Source organism: Puntigrus tetrazona, chromosome 8 (genome assembly GCF_018831695.1).
Source record: "Puntigrus tetrazona isolate hp1 chromosome 8, ASM1883169v1, whole genome shotgun sequence".
Lineage (NCBI taxonomy): Eukaryota > Metazoa > Chordata > Actinopteri > Cypriniformes > Cyprinidae > Puntigrus > Puntigrus tetrazona.
Genome location: NC_056706.1, coordinates 8,861,227 through 8,879,746, shown reverse-complemented (window position 1 = coordinate 8,879,746; position 18,520 = coordinate 8,861,227). Strand labels below are relative to the sequence as shown.

Sequence of the window (18,520 nt, the reverse complement as noted above, 5' to 3'; positions counted from 1 at the left end):
CTGTTTCCCCCTACAATGGAACATTTATTTTCAAACCTTTTTCTTTTTTTTCACTAAAGAAGATATTTTGAAGAATATTGGAATAACAGGTGCTGGTAGCCATTGACCTTTGACCAGTGGCTGGTAGCCAATTTCTTTACTGTGGAAGTCAGTGACTAACAAGTTTGGTTATCAGCATTCTTCGAAACACCTTCTTTTGTCAAAGAAACTCATACAGGTGGAACAATTTGAGAGTGAGAAAATGAATCTATTTTTGAGGAAACCTTAATCTTTTTTTCAGGATCCTTTGATGAATGGAAAGTTTAAAAGAGCAGCATTTATTATACAAGTCTGTCAGTAACTTGATTTGAGGTGTCATTCAACACAAAACCTCAGGTCAAGATCATAATGTTTTTTGAAGGTGACTCTGTGTGTGAAAGCTCTGGCAAAACATAAATATTGTAGGTTGAGGAGTTAGTTCCAGATTTGCACGTTTCATTTTTTCAACATTTCTGTTCAACATTTCAAAGACTAGATTGCGCGTACTCTTAGCAGCGGGGTCTCCTTGGGAGTGTTGTTCTCTCAAGAGTGAAGCTTTTTTTGTTTGCTTCATTACCTAAAACTGTTTAATTCTGTGAACCTCACATTTCTACTTGTTATGTAATACTAGATTTGTGGCGCGCACGGCTGCAGGCACATTTTTGGTCTCAGGGTCATCTCAACAGTGACGACACAAGAGACTCACTTTTGGGGAACAGTGACATTATAAACCTTTGAAGCTCCGAATGGGGTATTTTTAAAGTTTTAAAAACATCCCGGGGATCCAAAAGCTCATTATTGGTGTGTTCAGTTCATGCATAAGGGAATAAGAAAGCGATTGGCAGACCAGGGAAGGAGAGGCTCAAAACGAAGCGACTAAAATCAAAGAGCTGCCCGCTGGCTCTGCCGTTTCATCCAGGATAACTCTGATGAGCTTGAAGCAAAGCTGCCACTCTCATGTCAAATTTTTAGGCTTTTCTATCAGCAAAAATTTTAGGAGTCACAAAATGCGAAGAGAGATTTTCCCCCATAAGGTGAAATATAAGCTAGGCGGTTGCTGAAGTCTGTTTAGGCTGCGTATCTTGACTCATGACTGGTCTGACACACAGACACAAGATAACCGTCTACGTAACTCCTACAGCATTTCATAAAGCATCACAAAAGTTCAAAGAAGTTTCAGGGAAAGAAAAGGATAAAAGATGAAATTTCAGAGAAAGACAAGGGTGACAGATGAAAGGTGATATGATAGAACTATGTGTGTGTCTTTGTGTTATACGGTGTGTATGTGTTTGCTTCAGGCTTTGCAGACGCATTGTGACCTTAAATAGCTCAGAAACTGTGATTCATTTTCAGCTGTGGAGTTTGTTTGCACTGTATAATTCAGTAGTATCAGCCTGAGACCAAAAGACCGATGAAATTGCTTGATAGGCACAGCTTTCTTTTGATTATTTTATTTCATTTTATTTTGTTTTATACACTAGAATATATATGGTCTCAGCACGTGAAGTTCTTGTTTATTCATCTCATAATTAAATTTTTCCCCACTTTTTTTTTTCTTCGCTATCATCATATTTTACGTGTTATTGTATTTCTGACTTTTTCTGAAAACTTGTGGGGGAAAAAGGTAATAATAAGTGGGATTTAACTACTCAGCATTTTCCCAATCGCATTCTGAATACTTTTAAGTGTTCGATGGTTTATCTCATGTCTTTTTTTTGCATTTATTCTATAACGCAGAGTTAAATATGCTGTATTATGTTTATGCAGATATGTTGTGTAGGTGCCAGTCGTCACAATGTTCTTTAAGGCTTGACTCACTGATTGTCTACAGTGAAGCCGTGTGTGTGTGTGTGTGTGTGTGTGTGTTTGGCTTTGGTCCAGCTAAACCCACACACTCTGTGTGAAATGCACAGATACACTCCCATCCCACGCGAGAGAAGATCAGAGGGGTTACATCACAGCAAAATGTGGCAGCAGTCAAGGAGGAAGCGTACGAGCGAAAATGCGTTGCGATCTGATTGCTGTGACATTACGGGAGACTTCAAAACAACGTTAAGACAATAAGATCGCATACTTAGAGCACTCTACAGGAATTAGAGGCGCGTGTGTGTGTTTGGGGTGAATGGAAAGTCTTGTGCTGCACACTTGCTCCCAAAGTAATCAAATTTAGTCTAATCTTCTGGATTACGACACGGCTGATAAATTAACTTCCTATTAATTTAAGGATAAACTTCAAAGCTATTCACTGTAACGTTATTTGCCTTGAAGCGAGTTCTGAAACTCCTCCCTGTCAATTAACACAATACGTTAATGTCTGCTGCTGAAATTAGCAACCCCTCTCGGTGGGCTACCGCTAACACGCTCTTTGTCATTTTCTTAGCTGCTATTGTCCCCATTATATGCGGATATATTATTTTTATACTTTTAGAGCATTGTTTTCTTCTGAATCCTACTTATAATGTTAGTCGGGTTTTCTTGCGTCGTATGACAGGCTTTCTGACAAGCTTTTTTTCGGATTTGTGTAAATGACCTCTGCCCCGATTGGATAAACTGTTTGCGTGTGAAATTGGTAACAAATCTCAGTTATCTCAGAACAGGCTCTTGGCAAGTTCACAGAGCAGTCTGGCATGAAATGTGCCGTATAACTGTATTTGTCTTCCAAAGAGTGAGGAAAATCCTGTTTTCTATGATATGGCCATTTTTAGATTGTTTTACTTGAGAGAGCTATAAGTCAAGTAAAGGTCATCTTAAGTCCCGATCTTCTCAGGAAGCTCTAAAGTCTTGGGTGTAACTGTTGCCAGATTTTGTTTATAATTGACTTAGCATCGCTTTTAGAGATTTGAAGTTTGTTTCTGGATTTATTTGCAGGTTTGGCATGTTTATGCAGAGATATCACTGCAATTTTTTTCATTTATTTATTCAGTAACTCAAATATTTATTTTTAATATCAATAATTAAATTTAACTGAATGCATTTTTTTTAAAACCTCATTAGCAAGTATTTTTCTTGTTTTTAACATAAATAACAAAATAACTTATTTAGGTTTATGCTCCAAAACAAGAAATCATTTTCCAGGTAAGAAAACTAAACTAAAGATAATACTTTTTTTCCTTCTGCTCAACACAAAACAAGACATTTTGAACAAAATACGTTTCTTTCTCATTGACTTCCATTGTGTTTTTTGTCTCTATGGGAACCAAAACTGCATAAGTGCCAACAATCTTTTTAATATCTTTTTTTTTTTGGTTACACTTAACTTTGATAGTCCACTTTAGACCTTCTGCTAATTATAAGTAACTTTGTAAATACTTGTCAACTACATGTCAATTAATTTTAATTCATTTGAAACTACATGTCTCCTAAACTCTCAGAGTAGACTGTTAGGGTTGAAGGCATGTTGAAAACATGACAAAATACTGCTAAAAGTTTTATTTATTTATTTTTTTTTGCAGTCAAGTCTCTCTAAAAAGAGTTTGGCCAAGAACAGAGCAGTCAGTGTTTTTTGCTGTTCGTGCTCAGGTCTCTGTGGCCGAATATAAGGGCCCTTACATAGAGAGCGCTGAAATGTTGTGCTCCTGCTGCTTTCTAGTCCGGCTGTTCATTCAGCTCCAATCCCACTGCACGCTTTGATCCTACACACCCTCAGAACAGCGAAGGAAAGCCCCCTTTATCATCTTCCTGCCAGCCCGACCAACAATGTGTGGAAGTGAGTCAAACCCATTTTAACTGGCCCTGCTCTCTGAGCCTCCTGCTTTTACACGCTCACCAGACAAAGCCCCTTGCGAGAGGACCTTCAGTCCTGGCTGGATCTTTCTGGGGTCAGCGTGGCACGCCATGGCGGGCTTCTGCATGTCTATCCAGGACTCGCACGGTGCAACTTTACCTCTCGTGCCGATGTGTTCCCTCGTTGTGGTTCCTCTGACCGGAGGAGGAGGTGGAGGAAGAATGTGGGGTGATGCAACGATGGTGTGCTCTCCGACTGTTGAAGGAGGTAGTGCTTATCTTAGCGTGGGGGGGAGAGGGACATGAAATGGAAATGAAAATAACTGTTGTTTTTAACTCTTTTGCAAAACTGTCAGAACAGAAACGAAACCTCACAAGCGATGGATTTGAAATGTTTTGGAATTCGCTACATACGCAGCAACTCACATGGGACGTGATGCGATAATCTTGTAAGCTGATCTACAGCTACAGCGTTTTGTCTCATTTTAAAATATCTTAAAATCTTTGAAGCTCAAGTAAACTGAATTGAGAAACGACATTGTGGAAGATATTTTACTACACGTTTGCAGAGAATATCTTTATTTTTTGCTCTAATGCACTGGCAGATTTTTATCCCCTCCACTTGTTTTTTACTTGTTTTTACTATCTGAAGTGCAGTATGACAAAATATGCATTTGCAGTCTTTGACAAAAATCTTAATTTCTAATGCAGAATTTCTTCTAAACAAAATGTGTCTTCTTTAAAGGATGTTGACTTTTAAGCTGGAAAAAAGTAAAAATATATAATTAAAATGTAAAGTAAAAAGTAAAATGGGTAAATTATTTTGACGTAGTGAGTTTTCCTTGCATTTTTTTTTCTTGCCATTTTTTCACTTGTTGCCTAATAGACATAAACGTAAATATAAACATAAACATAAACGTGACAACCATATATATTTAAATTATTTAATTCTCTGATGCAAAGTAAATGCAATTAACTTTAATATAATTAAAGAATTAAAACACACAGACACACACACACACACACACACACACACACACACACACATATATATATATATATATATGTGTGTGTGTATATATATATATATATATATATATATATATATATATATATATATATATATATATGTGTGTATATAAGCAAAAAATGATGTCTATATAGGTGCTATTAGGAACAACCTAATTTGCAACTGAAAAAACTTGATTTTAGGACATCAGTCTCATTGTGAATTCAGCTGAGATCAACTGAAGAAGAGAAAACAATCAACCAAATGAACGTATTTAGCTGCAAATGAAATTTTATCCTGTCTGCTTTTCATGTTGTTTATCTATGAACGCGAGATGGCTTCTGATGTGTAGATGAAGTTGGATTAATCCATAACTCCAGTTCTTACTCTTTTCATCGCCAGAAGCAGATATTCAATGCAATCCAGTGCAGACTTTCCGGCTCCAAAGCCATTGTTCAATTTAAGGTCAGAGATCTGGATCACTGCCATGATACCTGCAGTCTTACTGGAGCTGCATCAATTCTTTTTACTTAGCCTACCATTAATGGCACATTTGTCTCGTATTTCATCTAGTAAAACGTTCACAGGTGTCTTGGAAAGATCTCTGATGCATTATTGTCATTAGTGTTAAAGATGCACAGAATAAGAAATAAGTTTTCTTTATTGCTTTATACAGAATAGGTATTAGGGAATATTCTGGAGTTTCAGACACTTAAAAGCATAATTGTATGCAATAATTTCCCGTTAAGTTTGTTCATTTTTAGTTTCAGTCTGTCTGAGATTTTTTTTTTTACGTTTTTTATTAAGCATTTTTGTCATCCTAGTAATTTCTCTTTAATGATATTGAAAAGGTTAATAGTCAATTATTGAATGCAAAAAAAAAACATATTTTTACTTTTTATTACTACTTGTTTAGAAAAAAGAAAAACTTAACTTTTTTTGCATCTAAAGGCTTCATATATTTACTCGAAATATATTCTATATGTACACTGCTAACTAAACGTTTGGGGTTGGTAAGATTTTTTTTAAATTCTTAATTCTTAATTCTTGAAAGAAATCCCATCCAGGCTGCATTTATTTGATCTAAAATCATTAAAAACATTATTATGAAATATTATTACAAATTAAAAATCATTTTTTAAGTTTAAATTAATTTATTATTGTAAGGGGAAAGCATAATTTCGAATATGCTGATTTGATTTCTAATAATCATTTATTACCATTATCAGTGTTGAAAATGTTATTATTTTTATGCAAATTGTTTGACTTGTCAGGAAAATTCAAAAGAACAGCATTTATTTAAAACAGGTTTTTTTCTCATTATGCTGTTTGTAACACCTGTGCTTCTCATTACAGTCATAATCAGAGAACATATGATCTGTAAAGCAGTCACAGGATGCCTGTCATCTGTCTTCTGACATCACAGATGAAAGATGACTGCGTGTGATCGAGTGAGAATGGTCTGGCACGATTCCAGCTCTGATTAACAAGGTCAAATGAATATGTTAAGTGCACCGTGTGTGTCTGCGGTCACAATGATGACTGATAGCAACTGACTGGACTAAGTAGCATCGTGTGATCACATCTCAGCTGTGCTAATTCAGTTGGGTGTGGAGAATGCCAGCGTAGCCTCTATTCCAGTCCTACTTATACCCTCGGGTGCTGCGTCGCCCTCCATCCACTGGAGCAAGGGCAGATTTATAATGACGGGTGTAGGTTCATGAGCGTGCTCTGACTGAGCAGTTGGTGTCAGCGGTTAAGTGCAGCCGTTAAAGAGACAGGGGCAATTAAGGACAGCAGGGATGGAGAATGAGAGCACGGTTATGATTCGAGTCATTCACGTGCGCAAAAGATCGCAGTGATTTTTTTTTCCTTACTAAACTGGCATATTGTATGTACAGTAAGTGCTGATGTCTGTGATGAATGTTGATGATTTTTCCATGCATTTAACTTTCTCAGTGTAATGCATTTCCATGTGATATGGAATTTCAGTGGGAAATAAATTTTGGGTATAACTTAGCCATCAGGGTTTGACAGAATCTTGAAATGCACTAGGCCATTTCAAATAAAGTTTGTTTTTTTTAATTGTTGTGGTTTCCATATCTTAATATCGTAATTAGTGATGTTTGAGATTTTTTTTTTTTTTTATTATTTTTTTTTAATACAAACCACCCAACATCAACGAAAAATAGTAATAGCAAACATATAAAAAAAAAAAGCTATAACAAAATTATGGCTTTACAAAAACACTTTAAAAAAAACTACAAAACATATGAGCACTAAATCAAACGGTATTTAAGAAATAGATTTAATATTTGTTTATTTGCTGTACAAAATTTGAGTACAGTAAAACTCTTTCTGCAAATGTAATTGTGCAAGTGTAACTAATTTTCTTTTTTTATATATGTAATTTATGCCAAAGTTGTGATGACTGACTTAATTTCAGGAATATTTAATATTGTGTGCAAAACACAATTCTATTTGACACTTTAACTCTCTATTCTAATTCTGTTCTGTCATTCTAAACTTGCCCATTTTAGACTTGCACTCTATTTAGAAATCCACTTGTTTTATAAAAAATATTACATCTATTTCTTTTCTTTGTATTTATTATGTTTTCTTTTTAGTTATTTTAGAGTTAAGAAAAAAACCTTTCTATATGTACTATTTTTAGCTACCTGAGACTTGTTATAGAACTTGTTTATCATTGCTCTTTTGTTAATTTTGATTGATTGCCATTTGCCAAGTCGGTTGAGATAAAGGCGTCTGCTAGGTGACTAAATGTAAATGTTCTTCATTTTGAATTAACTGAGCCTGATTTTCTTGGAAATTATGTTAAACCAGTTTTTCGATTCCGAATCAATCTCCGTTTTTGTTATAACTGTATATCGGGGCCTTAAAAGAGGTCTTGTGGACTATAAAAGCCATACAATAGCTTGACAACATATTAATTTTTGTGGCTGATCTTTTTACCTCAGAAAGAAAAGCGCAACTGAAATGTTCTTGTGATGTCTGCTGCCCGAGTTGTGGACATGGAGTACTCTTGAAGCACTTTTTTTCCCCTCTCTCTCTCTCTTTTGGTCAAATGTTAGAAATAATGACAAAAAATAGTTCCGGGTAACTATGGCAACAGCACAGTGTGATTTCTGCTGGTCTCTCTCTCCGTAGGGGTGAAGTTAATAAGATTAGAGATAGATCTCAGCGATGACAGCGCTAAACACCTCGGCTCTCTCTTTTTAATTAGCCCCTCACTTTCTCACACACACGTGGACACATAAAGCAAAGGTGTTGCTGTGTAATTGTGTGTTGTGACATCGACATCATTTGGTGTGCTTCAGTCCTGAGGAAAAAAAAAACAGAAAAGCAATAGCCCTCCAGACAGCTGGAAATAATTGAGAGTTTCTTAACTCTAAAATAAATAAATCATTTGCTCATAAGGCAGCTCATTTTCTTGCTAATATGTGTGTATATGTGGTGGGTGATATACTGGTAGATGAAGCGGTAGAATTGTTTGTTAATCTGTAGAGATGTTGTACTATGTCTCTATTGCATGCTCATGTGACATTGCTGTGCTACGAGATCATGAAAGCGTGGCATTTGTAAGTATTTTTAAGCATTGCAGTTTACAAACAAATGTGTGAAAATGCTTGTCTTTGAAAGCATCCTGATATACACAGATTTAGGTCTTAAGTGAAAGCTAAGAAAGAAAACGCATATAACAGTATATTAGAGCCAGGCAGCTCTTAAAGTGACAGCAGTCTAATATTCCTGCTGTCTGTCATTCATGTTAATCAAACAACAATATTATATATTGTATAGTGTATGTAGTTTATATTACTCTATGTATGCTTGTTTATTTGTTCTACTGTAGTTTTTGTCTTATTTCTTAATGTGTTATTTTTATACAGTTGCTGACATGCCTTTGGTGAGCTTCAGTGCTTTTTTTTTTTTTTTTTTTTTTTTTTTAGTCTAGTATTCATTTTTTTTATATTGATTCTGGTTACAAGAATTCTAAAATTTATATTTGATACCGTATTTAAAGCAAAACTTACTATATAGTGATATATATTGTTACTGTGAAATAAATCTATTTATTGTACACAAGATTTTCATATCATGCACCCCTATGTGTATATAATATATACCCTGTATATGTAGCTGTAAACGTAACTTTTAATCTGGCAAAAATACTAATACATTATTTAGCCCATTGTTTGCAAATTGTTTCTATATTTACAAAATTTGTCGGCTATATCATATCAATAATTTAGCATATTGGCAAAAAGCAGTTCATCATCATACAAATAAAAATTAATAATAAATTCGACGACATTTTACGTTTACTTCTGGTCAATAAACTCTTTTGGTGCTTTAGTGTGTTGGGTTTGCATTAATACAGTCTGTTCAGTCTAGTGTTTGATGCTGTCTGAGGCCTGCAAATGTTTTGCAAGATCAAACACTTTCAGATATGAGGAGACGTGCGTATATCCAGCTCTTTTCATACAGAAAGAGAAGAGAAAAAAAAATCAGTTATTTAGCTTTTGTGTTTTCATCACATTCTACTGGAGAATTTTTTCTGTATTTGGCAGATGCTTTTATCCCAAGCGGCTTTCAAGGCAAACCTTGTCGATTTATGTGTTCTCCGCAGCTCAAATGATGACCTTGGCATTGTTAGCAGCATGCTTTACCAGTTAAAGCTACGGGGAGTGAAAAAATGTGCACTTATGATGCAAATATCTACAAACCAACCAGCTTATATAACAGAGACTGCTCATATTTAATGGAGCTCATAGAAGCGTCTAGTTTTAAAACTAGAGCTTCTGCTTTTTATTTTAGATGTTGCTCCTTTGATGCCTGTTTTCGCACGTCACAGTGTTGTCAGTGATGCATTTTGTTGCGCAACGTTTGGCAAACCGCTTTGTTTTTGTTGTAGACATCGCTGGATGTTCAGGTTATTAATGCATGTAGCGTGTCTGCCTGAGCGTCGACCCTCACGGCCGGATCCTCGTCCACCAGAGCTGCTGGCATCTGCCACGCGTGGCACAGGAGAGAGTGTTTGTTGCCATGGCGATGATGGAAAAATTGAATTTGTGCCTGCCGCACCCTCAACCAGGCCGTTTCCAGGCGATTGGTATCAGCTCCACTCCTCTCAAGCGGGAAAGAGGCTTTAAAAGCAGTTCCTTCATGAGTGAATCACTTGAATGCATCACTGTGACTCAAAATCACTAACATGTCATGAAAGCCTGCCAAGTTTTCCAGTGCAAGTCAGAGCCGAGTTTGCGTTTACAGCGACTTTGGTTTTGTAGGACTTTACGAGGCCGTTTTCCACTGCGACAGTTGTGGGATTGAGAGGAAAGACTTCACAGAGGTAGATCATAGTAAAATACACCGTTTTATCTCTGACTTGCAGGAATGAAGCGTTGTTGTGTGGCCAGTACCTGAGCCGGGATGTGGAGCTGGGCTTCAGACATATACAGGTCGAAGAACAGGTGTTTCTGTGGCCATCTGGATGATTATGATAGCAAACACGTAGCCGTTTCCTGAGCAGCTGTTCTTGACTTGCAGCAGCGCTGTGCTGTGTGAGGGGGATGATCGTTTGTAGTTCTGTTGAGGTCTGTCACTGCTTTGGTGAAGGAAAGGAACATTGTGAACTGTTTTGTTTGCTGGAAGAAGGTAGAGTCTGGCTGTTTCAAACATTTGTTGGAGAAAATCGCCTTGGAAATACATACATTTTAAATGTGCTATATATATTTTTGTATTTCTCTCTCTCTCTTTTTTTATTAAAAATGGACTTAAGTTGGAAATGTCGGAAGTTGTCTTACGCTACAGGTTGTTGTTGCTATTAGTTTTAAGATCCTTAATGAGATATAAAATATATACTTTTACCATTACCAGTAAAAATTTATTTAAATTTATCCAATTAATTATAAGGAAAGTGAGGGAAAATACATGGATCATGTTAAAAATAGAAATTTATTTCAAATAAATGCTGTTCTTTTAAACTTTCTGTTTGTCATTACAGGAATAAACTACCTTTTAAACAAAGCAGACTTTAAATCTTTTTTTTTTTTTTTTTAGAAATTAAATAAATGCAGCCTTGGTAAGAATAAGAGATAATCTTACCAACCCCCAAATTTTGAATGGTACTGAATGCATTGAACTGACATGTGAAAACTAACAATTAGGCAGTCCAAGCTGAATATTAATTACTTATGGGCGTTTTAGTGTTTTATTTTACCTATAAGTGGGCATCGCTTCCAAACATGAAATTTGCCATTTTTTTCATCCACTCTTAAGCCGTCTTTTCTGACAAGAAAAAGTATGACAAGAGTGCTTTTTTAGAAAAATAAAACGCTGGGTGCGTCTGTTACAAAAAAGCAGCCGAGAGCATCTTTTGTTGCTATAGCAACAGCTGCAACAGTAGCCTAGTGCGGTGTGCCGCAGAAATGTCAAGAAAGTGTAAAAAGTTAGCTCTTTCGTTGGGTTTTGATGTTAATGGGGAAGAAAATGTTGATTCACAACAACGTTTGTGGGTGCACAACATTAAACGGGTCAGATACCAGTATGGAGCTTACAACAATTGCTACAAATCATTGCACCATTGAATTTTGTGCTTATATGATAGTTCCTTGTGCTCCGAGAGTAGTGCGATCAGTTTATCGGCAGCTTCTCCATTTTTTTTGCTGTTGTTATGGAATCGACAGATTTTGCTACTCGTCGTAAAGACACGTTTTATAAACTTTTTTGAAAACACTGTTTACTCCATAGGATTCTAATATAAAACCGATGCTGGATTATATGCAGACAGCTATAATTAAATGATTAACTAATAGATTAATGAAGGTGTCAAAACTGTGGCACTATCAGAAGAAATGAAAACAGTGACGTGAGTTTTAGGTAGGTCTGTTTTTCTGACCAATGTCAAGAACATGGTTCTTTAGAAACAAGATTCTGATTTGTTTTTGTGTATTCTTTCATTTTCTCTGTATGTATAATCCACCCCAAAAAAATAGAGAATTCTTTCTTATAATACAATGGCGGGAACTGTTTTTGCGAGTCAGTTTCATGTGGTTTGATGTTAAAGTTTAAAACTTTAGCTTTTCTCCTCGTGTTTAACTGCTTTGTTGAGGCATCAGTTATTTCTCTGAAACACTGTGAGTTTCAGCTTTATCATATTCTATTAATAAATCATTCATGTTGTGTAGTTTAGATGCAAGACACTGTGTGTGTGTGTGTGTGTGTGTGTGTGTGTGTGTGTGTGTGTATACGTGATAAATGTTGTTTTACGCTAACATTTTAGGTTTAGTTCACTCCAAAGCTGAATGTATATAATTATTAGAGTTGTGTTTTAATATTCAAGCACTACTTTATGCCACACATGAGTTTCTGAAGGTTTAATGCAGACTTTCATTTTCTCATTTTGCTTAGATCTCTCTCTCTCATACACACAAGCGTCCCAGGCCTTTGAATCTCCTCCGGTGCTCATTAGTGGCTGACACTTGAAAGTTTCGACAATATTTCAATATTTATCGGTTTTACGTAACGGAGCTGCAGTCGAGGGCAGAAACATGAAACGGCAGCAGACACAGCAAATCTCCAGGGCTCGAGCACAATTCTCAGCCTCTCCCTTACGCTCAAAAATGATGATGGTCTGCCATCTTAACTGGAACATTAGATAAGAGTATAATAATAGGGAGAAATAGGGCTCTCTGAGGTACCTGTGGGTCGCCAGTGAGGACAAGGTTTGACTTTTTCAAAGAGTTTAAATAACATTATTTATTTAAAATTGTGATATCTTGTTGAAGGAGAGAACAAAAATATAGTGCAAAGATCAGAAAAGCTCTTTTTTTTTAAGGTGATACTTAATGTAAAGGGATAATGAAAATGAAAATTCTCTCATCATTTACTTTCATGTTGTTCTAAACATTTGTGACTTTTGTCTAAAAGATTGATTTTGGACATCCCTGACTTATTATGACAAAAACATTGTTCATATTATCTTGTTCCACAGAAAGTCAAAAGGTTTGAACTAACAGTGCTGTCACTGGACACATAAATCCTATATATATATATATATATATATATATATATATATATATATATATATATATATATATATATATATATATATATATATATATATATATAATAATGGTTCAGATGCAGTTGGTATTTTGGTCAATTAGGTCAGCTCAAAATACTCCTAAAAAGGTCATTGTTTATGTTGTGAAGGTGGTAAGACATAAAGACAAACCCCTAGGCAGCAGATCAAAAGCTCATTCTAGTTAAGTCAATTTAGGTCAGTGTAGATGCTTGTCACTTTTTGCATTAGACAGTTGACATGTGACCGAAATGATGCTGCAGGGAATAACGGAACGACAAGAGAACCGAAATGAGAGAGTGAGAAGAGGAGGGTGGGTCAGATGGAGACAGGGACGCAAGGAAAGAGAGCAAGAGAGAGGGAGGGATTGATAGCTTTCTTCCGTGGCTTTTGAGTGGGACGAATGTTTTCATCCAGTCTCAGTTAAAACCCATCTACGTTCAGGGTCAAGACCAATCATAACTGTGTCCATCTTCCTTATATTGTCACTCCTCTTTGAATCCACTTTCCTCATTCCGTGTCTGGATTGATTTTTTTCATTCTTCGAGTCTTCATGCTGCTCCTATACAACCGTTTCCTCTCTCTCCTAGAATCGATCTACCGCCGTGGAGCTAGACGATGGAGGAAGCTGTACCGGGTGAACGGACACCTCTTCCAGGCCAAGCGCTTTAACAGGGTAAGTTAAAGTGTCTAGTCCTCTCCAACTTGTGTAATGACGTCAGATTGAATACATCATGTTTTTCCCAATAAACGTATATATATATATATATATATATATATATATATATATATATATATATATATATATATATATATATATATATATATATATATATATATATATATATGTGTGTGTATGTATGTGTGTAAATATATATATGTATATATATATATATATATATATATATGTATATGTATGTATATGTATGTATATGTATATGTGTGTATGTGTATATATATATGTATATGTGTGTATATATGTATGTATGCATCACTGATGATAATAATACAAAAGTATTTACTGAGCTGTAATCATCAAACTAAATAATTTATGGAGGATCATGTGACATTGAAGACTATTAAAAAAATATGTTAATTATAGTTTTTTTACATTGTAAAAAATATTTCACCAGTTTTCAGTATTTACAGTATTTTTAAACAAACTTTGGTAAGCATAACAGACTCCTGTCTTAAACATTAATACGTAAAAAAAATTGCACCAGCTCTGTACTTATGAACAGTATTTTTAATTGTTTCATATGATTATACAAAATTTACGTCTGTTGTCCTACCCTTCCCTTTAAATGACTTTTTTTGGTTTCATTTGTTTTAGTAAATGATTAAGTAGCTGTAGTAACAACTCATGTTAGCATGTTTAGCTGTTGTAGTGACTGTTTTGCTAAATACCTGCAGCTCTTAATGTCTGTTTTGAATCGCTGTTGTAGTAACCATAAGCACATTTGGATGTAGTAGTGACTGTTATGATGAATATCTAAAGTTATTTTAATTGGTAGTAATATCCAGTGAACATGTTGGTGTTAAAATACATGTCTGCATATAGAGAATATGTTAGAAACTGTTAGCATACTTAGCTGTACTTATATTATTACAAAAAGCAACCAAATCCTTAACTCTCAGTCGTACTCTGTTGAGCTGCTGACAAAGAGAAGGCATCTGATGTTATTGTTTTGGTGAGACGGTGGTCTGCTTGTGCAGTGTTTGGTTTCAGCCCAAGTTCTTCAAATCCAAACTGATCAAGTGCTTGAATGAAACGCATCACACTGGCTATTAGAAATCCTGTGCAAAGGCGAGGAGTGAGGCTCTCGAGTGCAATGTCTCTGTTATGCAGCGATGCCCTGCCTTTAATCAGATCTCATCCCTGGAGGGATTGTTATGTTAATGCAGACTTCTTCCTGCAGCAGTCTTCATTCCTCCACTGAGCAAAACATGAGCCAGACAAAGAAGAACACCAAAACAACATAAGAGAGAGTGGTAGAAGAGAGAGCGGGCGGAACAAAGATAGCAGAGAGAGACGGAGAGGGACATTGTTCTTTTTGCCTGCGCTATTTTTGCGAATGCTGAAATGTCCCTTTTCTTGGAGAAGTTTTAGCGCTTGTCAGAGATAGAGGGATAAGAAGAAAACGGAGAGAGAGAGAGAGAGAGAGAGAGACACATTACGAGCGCAGCGCCCTCAGATAGCTCCCACTCACAGCAGGTGTGTGACATGTTAATGTGCCTAAATTACTCTTCTCATTTCTCTCGTTTTAACAAGGTGATCGATGTATGACCACATTATGAACAAGATGGCAGAACTGCAGGATGACATCATCGAACTTAGCAGAAACATGGCTCCAAATTCATTTAAAGTTATGTGTAGAGAGTCTCTTTTTCGATCAGATTTCTTCAAAAGCTCTAATGCTTGTGTCAGACTGCTGACGGGGCAAAACTCAGCTTGACCCCGGGCATCCAATCGAGTCTGCGATTTGGAAAACACATATAACCAAACTAAAGGCGACCGTTTAAAGATGCAGCGTGCAATTTCTGCACCATGACAAAAATATTTTTTGCAAGATACTATATGAACAGACTGTATGGAAGATCTACTGCATTTAGTAAAATACACTTTGTATGGAATACTGTATCCCGTAATGCAGTGATGCCGGACCATCTGTTTCCAGTGAGGTGCATCAATCTTTTGCGATTTTAAGTTGTTGAAATGCATTCGACTCATTTCGCTCTATGCGATATGCTTGTTCCTGAGTTTAGCACTGTCTGAGAGATGTGTGCACGTGAAGATTGTACTCAGAGCACAGGAGTATTGAACAAGTTTTTCTTTGCCACTTTATAAGCCTTAAACAGCTAAATACACACTTGTATTTGTCAAAAACAAAGTTATTTAGCTCTTAAGTGAAATCACCTGAGACAAAAACACACAAGAGGAAGCTCTTAAAGTGACGGCAGTCTATTATTCCTGCTATCTGTCATTCATGTTAATTAAGCAACAAAAGAGAGAAAATGTTACACCGCTCACTAAATCCCTTTTGTAACTTTAAGAACATTTATTTTTTTTATAAATTACTTTATACAGTATATAGCATTTGATAATTGTATAATCTGCTATGGTTTATGTCTTTGTATTTAGTTTGTTTTAATCGCTGACTGTTTACTTGTCGTCATTTTTTGTTTTTAGTTTAGGCTAGGTTTTTATTTTTTGTTAGCAAGAAATAAAATTACTTTGTCATATCAAATTTATAATACACATGATTTATTTATTTTATTTTATTAGTACCTTCTGTGGCCGCATCTCTCTCTCTCTCTCTCTCTCTCTCTCTCTCTCTCTCTCTCTCTCTCTCTCTCTCTCTCTCTCTCTCTCTCTCTCTGAGAAAACATTCTGCCCTCCTGCCACTTTTTCTCTCGTTCTTCATAGAAACAAGGGATTGAACAGAAGTAGGTCATGTTTTTTTCTCCCTCTGTCCTTCCTTTAAGGATCTGACTCCCTCCCATCATCAGCACCTCTGGATCTCTGTCTCTCTGTGCTCTCAGCCCTCTGAGACAGGCAGGGCATGTACAGTCATTGCAACAAATCAATTTAAAAGCTACAAAATATTCACTTTTACCTTTCACATCTTTTCTTCGCTGTTTCCACGTGCTTTTCATCCATCATACGCTTTTGACGTCCTTTCTGCTCTGTTGAATCATCATGACATCCTTCTCACGAACAATACAAATGCATTTCAAAGCCTCTTGAGACTTCCAGAAGTTTATTTCCCAGCAATGTGGCGTAACAACACTGTTTATTGAGATTATTTCCACTCGTCTGTGTTGTTTTTGATGGCATGTGTTGTGTCTGAAAGCGAAAATAGGAGCAGATTTTCTTATGAAATTGAGTCCGGAGTTCACAGAGATTAATTTATGATGTCATAAATAAGGAAATCGGCATCTGTTGCTGTGGTGATGGGTAGCAGGTGTGGCGTCTGTGGCGTACCAGACAGACCGTTGGAGATTTTGAGCGTAATTAAACATCAGGCACCTGTAATATAAGGAAAAGACGCTAAAACACTGCAAACTGCAATTCAGCGGTAACAGAAATGGATGGTTTTTGGGATGGTCATATTTTATAGTGTTTTAGTGGTGTTTATACCTTTTTAAAATTCGTTTTTAAGAGATGAATTTATTTGAAGTGTTTATCTGGATGTTTAATGAACTATGGATATCTTATGAAGGACTGACCTTGTCTAAACTCTGAACTCTGCCGTTAGCATGTCCTTCTTTAACACGCAAGAAAACAAAGCGGCGGTTTAAGTGATGGATATTGACATGCGCAAACTCTAGACAGTTTTAATGGTAAGTGTTTTAATAGTGTGTGTGTGTGTGTGTGTGTGTGTGTGTGGTAGTGCGCTGAGATCATTTCCAGGCACTTCACTCATCTCGGCTCTTCTAAGGACTCGGTCGATAAAAACCGAGCCCAGGTTTCTCTCATCGCTTTGCCGACTGACCTGTATTTTCAACACCATTGTCAAAGATAACAAACACTTAACACTTCACCTGCAGAACGATTTAAAGAGGTCACAATCTCAGTTTTACTGACATTTTATTTGTATCTACTTATAATATTTTATTATTATTGATTATATTCTTATATTCTTAGTAGATGAAATTTAGTTTTACTTTTCTATATATATATATATATATATATATATTATTTTGTACTGCTGTATCACATTAATATTGCATATAATTTTTTTAATACTGCTGTATCATATATAAATAATTGTATAAATTATATAATTCGTTACAAATTTGTGAGAGTGTGTACACTTATTATGGGTTAAAGTGTCTTAACTATCAAAACCCCAGACAATTTCGGTGTTTGGTCTCTTCATTAGTTTAAGGCACGTTCCGTTTCATAGGACAGATTGTGCTTTTTGCCTCCGTTGCATTCTGTGTGCAGTCATTTAAGGGCTCCTGGCCAAAATCCCTATCAAATTAACATCATAGAGCTCAGCGTAAATGGTAATCTATTTCATCCAGCACTCAGAAATCCATCGCGGCTGTATCATTTGTGAGGCATCTCGGGTGAATCCTCATGATGAGTCTAATCCAGCGCTGCAGTGCTGTAAGGCTGCGTCGTGAGGGAACAGAATGAAACCACCTCTCTCATGCTTTCTTTCATCACACTTTTTTTTTTTCTGTCGAAGCGGTAACATGGTGTTCTTCCGTGTGAGCAAAAAGACTATTTTTACTGGCGTGTGTGTTTGTTTTCTGTCACCGGTTTTTGATTAAAATGTCTTTCGCAGCATTTTTCCTTTTTCAGCCTTTCTGTGCTAGTTCTGCCAAGCATGCCTTGCTTTCCTTTCGGAGCGAACACGAGTTGATGAACCCTGTTTGTTTGAACTCCGAGAGATCGTGTATCTAAGAATGCGATTTGGTGTGTTTTGGTCCGAACATTTTCGGGCTGATGAAACAGCGGGCAGCACTCCGATGCCGACGATCACTCCCATTCTTGAGACATTCGCAGATGATGTTACTCTAGCCTCAGGTCCTTGTAATTATCATCAGTGTCCCACTTATGGCTCAGTATTGTGTGTGTGTGTGTGTGTGTGCGTGTGTGCGTGTGTGTGTGTTTTAGACATTGCTGAATGACATTGATGGCTTTGAATTAGACATGT

General features: G+C 36.3%; 1 protein-coding gene across 6 annotated transcripts in view; it reads left to right on the top strand.

The window, feature by feature from the left end:
• prkcz (protein kinase C, zeta) overlaps positions 1-18,520 on the top strand; it is a 91,632-nt gene that overhangs the window by 32,241 nt on the left and 40,871 nt on the right. For 5 of the 6 annotated variants that reach the window (XM_043246733.1, XM_043246734.1, XM_043246731.1 and 2 more), the window contains one exon: positions 13,442-13,527. In XM_043246733.1, coding sequence (XP_043102668.1) covers positions 13,442-13,527 — 86 coding nt within the window. Of the gene's footprint in view, positions 1-3,801; positions 4,010-13,441; positions 13,528-18,520 lie in introns of those variants that run through there. The other variant, XM_043246735.1, reaches the window with a different exon arrangement.